This window comes from Oratosquilla oratoria, chromosome 18, assembly GCF_046742065.1.
Source record: "Oratosquilla oratoria isolate Oo_2021 chromosome 18, ASM4674206v1, whole genome shotgun sequence".
Taxonomy (NCBI): Eukaryota; Metazoa; Arthropoda; class Malacostraca; order Stomatopoda; family Squillidae; genus Oratosquilla; species Oratosquilla oratoria.
The window spans coordinates 46616696-46629195 of NC_134794.1; the positions used below are offsets into that span (position 1 = coordinate 46616696).

At 41.3% G+C, this 12500-nt stretch overlaps 1 protein-coding gene across 1 annotated transcript in view; it reads left to right on the top strand.

Moving 5' to 3' along the window:
- Positions 1 to 12500, top strand: part of LOC143034860 (uncharacterized) — a 229271-nt gene that overhangs the window by 163421 nt on the left and 53350 nt on the right. The window contains exon 3 of the mRNA XM_076201204.1: positions 5635 to 5794. Coding sequence (XP_076057319.1) covers positions 5635 to 5794 — 160 coding nt within the window. The remainder of the gene's footprint in view (positions 1 to 5634; positions 5795 to 12500) is intronic.

Genomic DNA, 12500 nt, shown 5'->3' on the forward strand with positions numbered 1-12500 from the left:
GGGGGGGAGAGGAAACGTGTGTGAGTACTGAGGTAGGTGGGAAGGATACCATGAGAGAGTAGAGTAGGAAAGAGATAGAATAGAGAGAAGTGGAGAAAGACAAACCCTCGTAAGTTATTAATATTTTATTAAGGTCCTATGACCTTCCAATATGTATTTCTGGGAAGAAACCATGTTATATTGATGTGGGACAATGCCTGGGTCACACACGCGCGCACACACACACACACACACACACACATACACACACACATACAGTAACGGCGATTCACTTCAGGTACTTACAGCGACGAAAACGTGTAAAGGTTTCGAACTAGCTCTGCCGGTTGCTCGTGAGTTGAGCTCGGGATCGCTGTGAAAAATGAGGTTAGGACGGCAGTTAGACGTCTACCTAGAATCTTCTTAGTTCAAGTTCAAGTTAGAGATCATTTGAAACTAAAACGGCGCAATCGGTAAGGCGTTAGTTTGGCAATGCGCTAGATCTCGTTTCGATCCACACATACACACACACACACACACACACACACACACACACACACACACATATATATATATATATATATATATACATATATGTGTATATATATACATGTATGTATATGTATATATGTATAAACACATATATATGTGTATATATATATATATACATGTATATATATGTATATATATACATACATATATATATATATATATATAATGTACACATATGCATTCTCCACTTCAGTATGCGAGTCAGTTGTCTTGAACTGTGTAGTTGAGGATTCGTATTTTTTTTTCTTGGGGGAGGGGGAGACTTGCTTAAAGGTTTCCCAAGAAGGTGCCTACGACCAGTAAACAGTGAGACCCAGTTTAGCAGACCAATGACCTCCTTAATTTGATGAGTCCCTCCGATAGGTCCCTTGAGTTGGACGTGAAACTCTTCCTTGAAGGTCTTATCGGCATAATTCGGGGGCGTCCTAGTCTTTTAGCCTGTCCACTCAAGCCAGTATATCAGCTTTTAAATAGATGATTTGTAGACGCAAACACACACACACGGGCGCATGCGCACTGCGCGCGTTCACATGCATACACACACTCCTTTCTCTCTCTCTCTCTCTCTCACTCTCTCTCTCTCTCTCTCTCTCTCTCTCTTTCTTTAATTCTCTCAATTGTTCTCTCATTCTTTCTCTCATTCATTCCCTTTCTCTTTTATTCTCTCAGATTTTCTCTCATTCCTTCATTTCATAATTCCTTTTCGCTCTCATTCCTTCTCTCTCTCTCTCTCTCTCTCTCTCTCTCTCTCTCTCTCTCTCTCTCTCTCTCTCTCTCTCTCATTTATTCCCTCTCTTTCTTTCTCTCTCTATCTTATTCTTTAATTCTCTCTCAATTGTTCTCATTCTTTCATTCATTCCCTCTCTCCTTCTCTCTCACATTCTCTCAATTTTTCTTTCATTCATTCATTTCACAATTCCTTCTAGCTCTCATTCCTTCTCTCTCTCGCTCTTTCTCTCTTATTCCTTCTCTCTCTCTCCCTCTTTTTCATTCCCCCACTGCTTCAACTATTCCATTATTTGCCTTCAACTCGTGTTTCCGATCTCAATTCCTCCTCTGTTTTCCTTTCTATGTCTTCTTCTTTTTATTACTCCCAAATCGTTTTCCTCCGGCGCCTCTGATAGTTTCTACTTTTTAAACTTAAACTCATTTTCGCACATTTTCATTCTCATTCTATATATCTTATGCGTTGGTGGCGTCATAGGAAACGTGCTGGTCTCGTATTTGCCTGCTTCGAATCCCTCACTCCTCCGATTCCCAGCAGTGACTGTCACCAGGCTTACAGTCCCCAAAGTGCATCATAGAGCAAAGGTGACGGCTCCGGCCGCAGGTACTTAGCGCCATCTGGCGTAGGGTTCTCACCTTTGTGTATATTATGTCGTCAATATTTGTAGGATTTTTCCTCTAATCTTGTAATCTCGTTTCTTGATTTCTTTAGGTCTTCCAGTTGTAATGTCTTTCTTTTTCCTTCTGCCACTTTATCCATCTCTATTTTGCTTTGTGTGAGGATTGATAGAACTGATAGACTATTTTATTCATGTAAAGCAAAGATTGTGTTCTGCAGAGATTTTTTTTTTTTTTTTTTTTAATCCCAAGTGGTTTCAGGAGGTGAGTAGCTGTGGCCGAAGCCGTCACCTGTCCCCTATGGTGCGCTATGGGCACTGTTGGGGGAGGTCATTAACTCACTGCTGAGAACCGGAGAGTAGTGCGGGACTTCAACCCACAACTAAACGAATGCGAGACCAACACGCTTCCGATGACGTCACCAGCGGACAGTGAAGATGGTATCACATTGGGCTATTTTTCCTCCAACTTTTGGAGCAGATTTTACATCCTGCAACTTTCGGGAAGGAGTCTGACATGCTGGAAGAAAATAACTCTCCTCCAGTATATCAAATGACATTTTATGTGAATTGTTGGAGGAAAAATAGCTTAGTGTGATAACCCCTAAAGGAAGACTGGGGTTACATGTAAGCGCCAGGAGGCTTTATTCAGCTCGTAGGCATCGGGCGCGCGTTCGTAAGCCAAGACGTTGCGAGTTTTACTCGTCGGCTCCGTTTTCTGTTGAGACTCGTTCAAGCCTCTTATGTAATTACCCCGTATGTCTTGTAATAGGAACATTTTCCTCTTCTTCTTTTTCCTCCTTCTCCTCCCCATCATCTTTCTCTTTCTCCTCCTCTTTCTCTTCCTCCTCCTCCTCCTCTTCCTTTTCTTTCTCCTATTCCTTCTCTTTCTCCTCCTCTTTTTCCTCCTCTTTCTCCTCATCCTCTTCCTCCTCAATTTCCTATTCTTCTTCCTCTTCCTCTTCATCCTCTTCTTTTTCATCCTCCTCTTTCTCATCCTTGTTCTCTTTCTCCTCTTCTTCCTCCTCCTCGCCCTCTTCCTTTCTTCCTCCTCGTCCTCTTCCTTCTCATCCTCCTCTTTCCCCTTCTCTTCTTCCTCCTCCTCCTGGCCTTCACTCACCCTTTCCCACTCCTTCTTCTTCTTCCTCTTCCTCTTCTTCCTCCTCCTCGTCCTCTTCCTCCTCTTCTTCCTCCTCCTCGCCCTCTTCCATCTCTTCTTCCTCCTCCTCGCCCTCTTCCATCTCTTCCTCCTCTTCCTATTCCTCCTCCTCCTCGTCTCTTCTTCCTTCGCTTCCTCCTCCTCCTGGCCTTCACTCACCCTTTCCCACTCCTTCTTCTTCTTTATCTTCCTCTTCTTTCTCTTCCTCGTCCTCTTCCTCCTCTTCTTCCTCCTCCTCACCCGCTTCCTTCTCTTCCTCCTCTTCCTATTCCTCCTCCTCCTCGTCTTCTTCCTTCTCTTCCTCCTCCTCCTCCTCCTCCTCATTCACTCACCCTTTCTCACTCCTTCTTCCTCTCCCCAGATTCCCTTTACCTTCTCCAGTTCTTACTTTACCCTCCTCTCTCTATCTTCTCCTTTCTCTCTTCTTCCTCTCTTCTTCCTCTCTTCTTTTTCTTTCTTTTTTTCCTTTCTCTCTCTTTCTTCTCTCTCATTCTCTTTTCCTTTCCTCTTCCTTCCCTCCTCTTCTCTTCTTTTATTTCTCTCCTTTCTTTTCTCTTCTTTCTCTCCTCTTCTTTATCTACTCTCCTTTCTTTTCTCCTCTTTCTCTCCTCTTCTTTCTCTTCTCTCTTATCTCTCCTTTCTTTCCTCTTTCTTCTTTCTGTCCTCATCATTCTTCTTCCGTCTCCTCTTCTTTCTTTCCTCTTCTTTCTGTCCTCTTCTTTCTCTCCTCTTCCCTCCTCTCCCTTCTTTCATCTTCTTTCTCTCCTTCCCGTTCTCTCCTCTTTCTCTCCTCTCCTTTCCCTCCTCTTCTTTCTCATCTCTTCATTGTCTCCTCTCCCTTATTTCCTCTTTTTTTGTCTTTCTTTTTGCCTCCTCTGCTTTCTCTCCACTTTCACTCCTTTCTCTCTTCTTTCTTTTCTCTTCTTCTTTCCTCTCCTTTCCTCTTCTTTGTTTATTCCTCTCTTTTCTCTTCTTTCCCTCCTCTTTCTCTCCTTTTTTTCTCCTCTCCTTTCTCTCCTCTTCTTTCTCTCCTCTTCGTTCTCCCCTCTCCCGTCTTTCCTCTTCTTTCTGTCTTCATTCTCTCCTCTTCGTTCTCCCCTCTCCCGTCTTTCCTCTTCTTTCTGTCTTCTTTCTTTCCTCTTCTCTCTCCTCTGCTTTCTCTCACTTCTTTCTCTCCTCTTCTTTCCTATTCTGTATTTCCTCTCCTTTCTCTCCTCTTCTTTTTGTATTTTCTTTCTTCCTTCTTTCTCTCCTCCTCTTTTTCTCTCCTTTCTTTCCTCTTCTTTCTCTCCCCTTAATGTTCTACTCTTTTTTTCTCTCATCTTTCTCTTTTTCCCTCTCATCTACTTTCTTCTCCCTTCTCATCTTTCTTTCCTATTCTTTCTCTCTTTCTCTTTTTCTCTCCTTTCTTTCCTCTTCTTTCTCTCCTCTTATTGTTCTCCTCTTTTTCTCTTCTTTCTCTCTTTTTTCTCTCATCTACTTTCTCTCCTCTCCCTTCTCATCTTTCTTTCCTCTTCTTTCTCGCCCTCCCTTCTCCTCCTCTTGTCCTTTCCTCTTCTCATCCTTCCATATAATCCTCCTTTTACTTCCCCTTCCTCATCCCCTCTCAGTCTTCCCCTCATTTCCCCTTACCCATCCCTCTCCCCTCCTTTCGTGTCGCCCTTCCCCCTCCGCAGCCCTCTCTCCCACTCTCGTTTCTCCCCCTATTCTCTCTCCCTTCGCTTCTCCCCATTCCTTTTCCTTTTCTCCCCATCTTCCTCCCCCCCCCTTCCCCCTGTTGTTGGGTGCATGGGCTGTACAAGTTAATCGCTGTGTTGGACCCCGACCCCCCAAAAAAGAAGATTAATTACTGAAGATAAGGGAAACGTTGGGCTTAATTTAGGGGAAAACTTGTGGCCCTCTGCTTGGTCCGTGGGTACCCGCTACTCGGGGAAGGGATGAGTGGGGGGGGGGGATATTGCCCTCCCCCCCTCCTCGGGATACCGAGTACCCGAGTACCCGTCTGGTCTCTGGTACTTCTTTTTCTGGGTACCCGGTACTCGTCTGTTGGTCTTCCTGAAGTGTGTGTTTTTAGTGTGTGTGTGTGTGTGTGTGTGTGTGTGTGTGTGTGTGTGTGTGTGTGAGAGAGAGAGAGAGAGAGAGAGAGAGAGAGAGAGAGAGAGAGAGAGAGATTCCTCACTGTCTTGAATCACGTGTTGAACTCATGATCAACACATATTATCCTCCTAAATGAGAGTCTACTGTAGAGCTCACATATGGGATTGTTACCATTGTTGCCAAATAGTAAATTGGAACTTAAACGTATTTTAATAATTGTATATGAGGTGCTTTGCCAGATAGGCCAAGACGCCAGCGCACCAAAAATAATTATTTTATGCCTATTTACATTTGGTCAAACTTTGGACAGAGATAACAAACATGGGTTTGGCGTCTTCGCCTGTCTGGCATAGAGTGTCTCATCTGTACAGAACTGTAGGTTAGCAATATTTATGTAATATACTTTCATTGCACACTACATGTCGGCTTAAGGTGAATATCTGTATTTGTAAGTACAATAAGTGTGACTTTGTGTCATTAATTCTCATAATTTTTTCCCCACAGGGGTTGAGTACTTACGGTGACGTAGTCGGAGGGGTAGAGGGCGTTGGAGGGGGTGGAGGGGGAGGAGGAGGCGGAGGTGGCGGTGGTGCCTTCGGTCCAGACTCTCCGTACTTCCCCTTCAACAGCTCTCCCCGGAAATTGCACACCTTCAATCCCCCAGGTAAGTCTTGGGAATCTCGACACAACTGTAGAGATCCTGGGGAGACGCGTTGACGCGTTCTTTCCCCGCGGGGGCGGGCGGGGGGGGGGTTGCCTCTTTGGGACAAGGTTGCATTCTGTCAGGAAGGATAATGGGTTAAGGTTAAACGCATCGAGAGGTGATCTAGATTAGGTTTAATCCTGTTAAGGAAGAAGAGGTTTGAGGTTTGGAGTGGTGCTTGGAGTTGCCATTAGCAAGGCGTTTTACTTTTGTATGTTTTCATACAAGAGGACTAGTGACCAGTTGTCATCTCGCCCCGTTTGTGAAAGTGTTGGGAGTAAATAATGAACTGTTGTCTTTCTGAGACTATTTCTCTGTTACCAGAGGGGTGGGGGAGCAGTCGCCGGTTGTTAGTTGTGTGTGTGTGAAAAGGTAAAGAAAATGCAAAGTTGATAGAACTTGGTCTCGGTCCGGGCACCGAATGTCAGCCCCTTGTGGCAGCACATGAAGATGGAGGTGAGGGTGTTGACCGGGTTTGAAGACTGGTATGCAGGACCTTCACTCGCTGGGTCCCTTTCTTAAAAGAACTTTATTCTAAGTACAAGTAAATATGTGTATTGTCATCATACTGCACCTTGCAAGAACCCCTTCCTGCTTTTTCTTTCGGATAAAGGATTACAAAGGAAGAGCATGGCGACAGATCTTTAGGCCCATAACTAGGTCCGATGCGAAAAAAAAAAAAAAAAAAAATATATATATATAAAATAAAATAAAATAAATCAATTAATAAATAAGTAAACAAATAAAATAAATATAATGGATAATATATTAAAAACAAACAAATAATAATGATTTATAATAAATATTTAATAGATAAACAATAAAGAATAAAGAGGTAAATAATATATAGATAAACATTAACGAGTAAATAAAAAATAAATGGCAGACATTACAGCATATTGCTTAGGTGTTTAAATGAATCTTAAAACTTCGAACTGCACTGCATTGCACTGCCTCTGCAGGAAGTTTATTCCGTTCATTTACTACATGGGAGGCGAATTTGTTTCTACCCATTTCCAAATTAAATCTACTTCCTGACAGTTTGAGACCATTATTTCTCTTTTGATTCGCATTGATTGTGAAAATTTCGTCAAATTGATGTCATTTCCCTTTAGCATCGTAAAGACCTGTATCAAATCACTCCTGAGTCTACGTTTTTTTTTAGGGAAAATAGATGCATTTCCTTTTTCTTCCTTTACTTTGTCTTTCTTTTCTTTTATTTTTCTTCGTTAGTGCTCAGTCCGCTTCTGCATCGGCTTTTCCTTCGATTTTTTCTCATCACGAAGAAAAATGAATATCAGGATGAATGTAGCTTCGCCCGGCATATGACAGCCTGTGACGATAATTTACGAAATTCACCAATTAAACCACAGTATTCGACTACCTAGACGACAGCAAATTGATCGCAGTTGTAAAACCCATGCTCTCGCATGCGATAGCTCTGTCCGAATAATCTAATAGATATTTACGGAGATTTTTTTTTTACAAGTCCCCCGCCACAGATCATTAGACATAATTTATCATAGTTTTATGAAGGTACTGATAAACGGGCTCATGACAAGCTGCGAGATGATAATAGATCACCTGAGCTTGGAAATGGATAGACAGTGGAGAGTAGTAATCAGCTGTCCGAGTGGCGAAGTCGAAATGGCGAGGTACCACAGGGATCAGTGATGGGGCCCTTTCTCAAATGTACGTAATTGAGTTGTTTGGAAAACATGAAATGGCAAGGTTCCTCAGAAATCAGTGTGTGTGTGTGCAAGTGTACCTGTGTGTGTGTAGAGGATGCAAGTTTGTGTGTGTGTGCGTGTGCGCGCGCGCTCTGTCTTCAACATACTTCACTGGTCAGACTGGCTTACTTTGAACGGCGAGGGATCAGTGTTTGGGTTCGCATCTTTGTGTACATGGGTTGTTTGTGTTGATGGTCGACCCGTGTGATGCTGTGGGTTGAAGGGAAATGGATATAGTGGCAGAGACTAAATAACTCTGTTGAGTGGACGTGCGGATGGCAAATGCTCAGTGCATGTCAAGTAAAGGAAAACCAAATAATTAATCGTGAACAGAAAACGCAAAGGATAACCAAATAATTAATCGTGAACAGAAAAGGGAAAGGAAAAAAAAAGGTGATTGTTGGGCTTCGAATAGTCGAGGAGATAATATATGTACAGTATGTGTGTTTTGTGTTTGTATGTGTATATGTATATATATATATATATATATATATGTGTGTGTGTGTGTGTGTGTGTGTGTGTTTTGAAGCTTTGATAAGGGATTCGAACCTTGACCTATGCGTGCATAATCACGAATGCAAAACACTAGCAACCGAGCCATGGACGATGCTACAAAAGGACTATTGAAGTCCCCGAGCACACACTCCATCGCTACACTGGACGAAGTCTCATTTTCATAATTTCGGAGGGCTTGTCTCAATGGGAAACGATGAAAATGAGACTGTGTCTGCTGTAGCCATGGAGAGTTTGCTCGGAGACTTCAATAATTCTTTTGTTGCATCGTTCAGGGCTCAGTTGCTAGCGTCTTGGCTTCGTGATTATGTACCTATAGGTCAAGGTTCGAATCTCTTGGCAGAGCTAAAAATGTTCATCACGCTGTCATATATTTCAGATCCTGGTTCTGTCTAATGTCAGCGGATTTCATTCAGGTGAATGTAAACCTGGTACAATTAGTGCAAGATGACATGTACATTTTCATATACAAACTATATATAAAGCCAAACAAATCTCTTCAGGTACAAGATAAGCAACCTTTTTAAGTTGATTCGATTGATTTAAGATTAGATATCAAATTCCCTAAATCTTGGGATCTTTCTTTTGATAAAGAAGTTCGTTAGTCAGAATATGAACACAGGGAATCTCTTTTTGAACACAATGCAACGATACAATAGATGCTTACTACTATGACATGTGAACAGTATGTCATCATTCCCAAGTTCAATAAAACCACGTGGCCTTAGTCATAATGAAATATATCGAAGACACCATCATATCAAAGGAGTTAATTGATAAACTTACTCGGTACGATTTAGCCGACTACTATAGCCACTGGCAGATGCCGCGCAAGATGCTGTAATGACTGCCATTTATTTTATTTGTTTATTTGTTTTGTTATCGTTTGTCTGTTTGTTTATTGTTGTTTGCTTGATTCTCATTTCTTATTAGTTATTTGTCAATTTATCATTATTTACTATTAACCTGTTTGTTTATTATTTAACTTTGTCAATGCATTTATTTATTTTATTTATTATTATTTATATTAATTATTTATTTATCATCATTATAATTTTTTTCGCATCCGACCTAGTTATGGACCAAAAGGTCTCCTGTCGTCATGCTCCGCCTTTGTAATCCTTTGTAAAAATATTTTGGCTAAACGCGTTGGTAGGTTTGATTAGAATAATCAGCCTCGTATTTCGCAGCTTGGAGTAAAACTACCCTGTTCAGAAACAAAGACGCAGTGTTCTATGCAATTGTGTGACGAGCATCATTGAGTCATGAACGGTCATCGATGACCGATAATTATCGCACGGAGCAAAGCTCAGTGTCACATGTTTCCTCAAGGTCTTGGTCGGGGCAGTGAGAACCTATTGGACATTCCTGGAGAATGTGGCTCATTGTCTGCGTTTCTCCACATGGACGTGCAATTCTGGTGTTCAAGGTGACAATGGACATCATCTTTTTTTTTTTTTTTTTTACATTCAACCAGTGAATTACTTAAATGAAAAATATATCGCATAATCCTCGCCAAGATAAAATTAGTATCGGCCTCAGGAAAATGACTAACACTTTAACGACTCCATTAAACCGGAAGACGACAGAACCCTTAACTTAAGGCCCTCCCAAGCATGAGACAAATCGCCACAAACCCAAGCAAGAGACATAACCCCACAAATCCAAGCCCGAGACAAAAACGCCACAAGCCGAAGCATAGGACATTTTGTCACAACACGAAGTCGGAGACCTCCCCTAGAACGTGACATTTCATCACTACTTGGGTTATTCGTAACCTCTCCCAGGTGACGAGTAACCTCCCCCAGTGAAGAGCAAGTATAGAAATTTAAGTATATAAAGTAACGTAAATATAACACTGGAATAATTCTTATCCTGACCAGATAGAATATTCCTAAGAGCTACTGAAGAAGGGTCTAGAACCCGAAATGGCGATATAGCAAACATGACCACCCACAGTGAAGTCATTAACCTCCTTTCAAAGGTACAGAAGTCAATAGTAAGATATATGGAAAATACAATTAAGAAAATAAATGCACAATTAGCCATCACTTTCAATGAAGTATATATATATATATATATTATGGGAGAAAGCATACGCTGGACTCGACGTTCGTCAATTTATTCCGACGTTCGTCAATTTATTCCGACGTTTCGAACCCTGTCCCGGACAGGGTTCGAAACGTCGGAATAAATTGACGAACGTCGAGTCCAGCGTATGCTTTCTCCCATAATAATGGTTCCTGGACTCCAGCTATTTACGAATATATATATATATATGCAGGAAAAACACTGGGAGCGTGTGTTCTTGAAAATGCAAGGTTGACAACGAAGAAAAACTATTAAAGCAGAGCGCTTTCGTGTATTCACATCTTCAGTGCAAATAATACATGAAAGCGCTCTGCTTTAATAGTTTTTCTTCGTGGTCAACCTTGCATATATATATATATATATATATATATATATATATATATATATGTATATATAAAGATGTATATATATATATATATAGACAAATAAACATATAGATATATATATATATATATATATATATATATGTATAAAAATATATATATATATATATATATATATATATATATATATACAGTATATATTTAAAAGCAAACGAAAGCTTGAAGTGGCTTATAAATAAGGCCCCATAAGTCATTTGGCAGGTCACGAATTCTCACTGGAAAAAAACTGAACCAGACATTTCATTTATTCACACACTTTCGGGCAATGAATTAAAGAATCGCCAACCGTTGGAGAAGTTTCACAGAAAGTGAAAAAAGAAAGAAAAACAGTGCATTGAAACACATGACGGTGCAAACGACAAAAGAGTCAAAATGACAAAAGACGAGAAGATCAAAACAATCTGGCTGTCTAACATGATTTTTTTTTTAGTTATTTTTGTAAAAATTTCAGTCCTTAGAAATACTCAATATATATATATATGTATATATATATATATATATATATATATATATATGTATATACATACATTATGTGTATATATATATTATATATATATATATATGTATATACATACATTATATGTGTATATATATATATATTATATTATATATATATTATATATATATATATTATATATATATATATATATATATATATTTATATATAGTCTGTGGCTATCTTAGCTCTCCCTTTCTCCGTTTTTTTCCGTTATATAATTTTTTCCACGGTCGGTTTGTCCATGGGTGTTCCATTTATATTTAATATCATATTTTGGTCACCATTGGTGATGAAACCCAGACTAGATCGTGCATTTGCAGTCAAGACTTCGCTCGTGCGACTTTGACGATTCGGGTTTGGGTGAATTGTCGACCTGCCGACGGGTTTGAGTGACGGCGTCGAGTGGGCGGGGCCCAGGCGATCCGCGTGATGCTCCTTCAGTTCCTCCTGCTCCTGTCCCTGCCGCAAGCAATCACGTGACCGAGGGCCAACCGACCAGTAAATGTAATTTGGTGACACCTCTAGGGTTCAAAGACTGGATCTCTCCCTCTCTCTCTCTTTGTCTCTGTCTCTCTTTGTCTCTGTCTCTCCTTCTCTCTCACCCTTCTCTCCCTCTCTGTCTATCTCTCACTCTCTCGCTCTCTCCCTCTCTCTCTCTTTGTCTCTGTCTCTCCTTCTCTCGCTGTTTGTGTGTGTGTGTGATTCACCTTGGTATTTGGATCACGTGTTGGACTCGTGATCGACAGCTATTTCCCTCCCGAAAGAGAGCTCAGAGCTCGTATGACCGATCTATGGGTAATACTATGACCTTACACGCACACACACCCCCAACTCCCCGCCCACGAGAGTCGGAGTAACGACTCGAAGCGCAGCGATACTGAAATAATTTCAGCCCTGGGCAGGATTCGAACCAGGTACCGCCGGCACCGCCGTACTGACAGTCTGGGACTCTACCAACCGCGCCACCGAGTGTGTGTGTGTGTGTGTGTGCTTTGAACAGACATTACATAATGTAAATAATGAAACAGGAGGTGGTTGGAAGCGTCCGTATGAGTACCTCTATCTTTCTTACACAGGATCCCTTCTATGGTATAAATTTATTTTCTCTCTGGAAAGGTTTCAGTTATCGAAGCAGCAGTTCAAGTGACAAGAATTTTGTGCTCATTTCGCGTTGAAGGCAACCTCTGCCCATCCAAGGAATCCTGAACAGCTGAAAGAAGCCTCCTGGTCTTCGGTATGGAAAGAGTTTAATTGAAAAGGTTTAAATCGTCATTAACTGAGTTCCGTGTGCCTCAGTGAAATCGTTTGGTAATTGGTGACCAGGACACTCACGCACACACACACACACACACGCGCGCGCGCGCGCGCGCAAATTAGATATGACGACATACAGAGACGAGACACCACGAGCGTAGCTCCCCATCCCGTAGAATAGAACTAGGTAAACACAC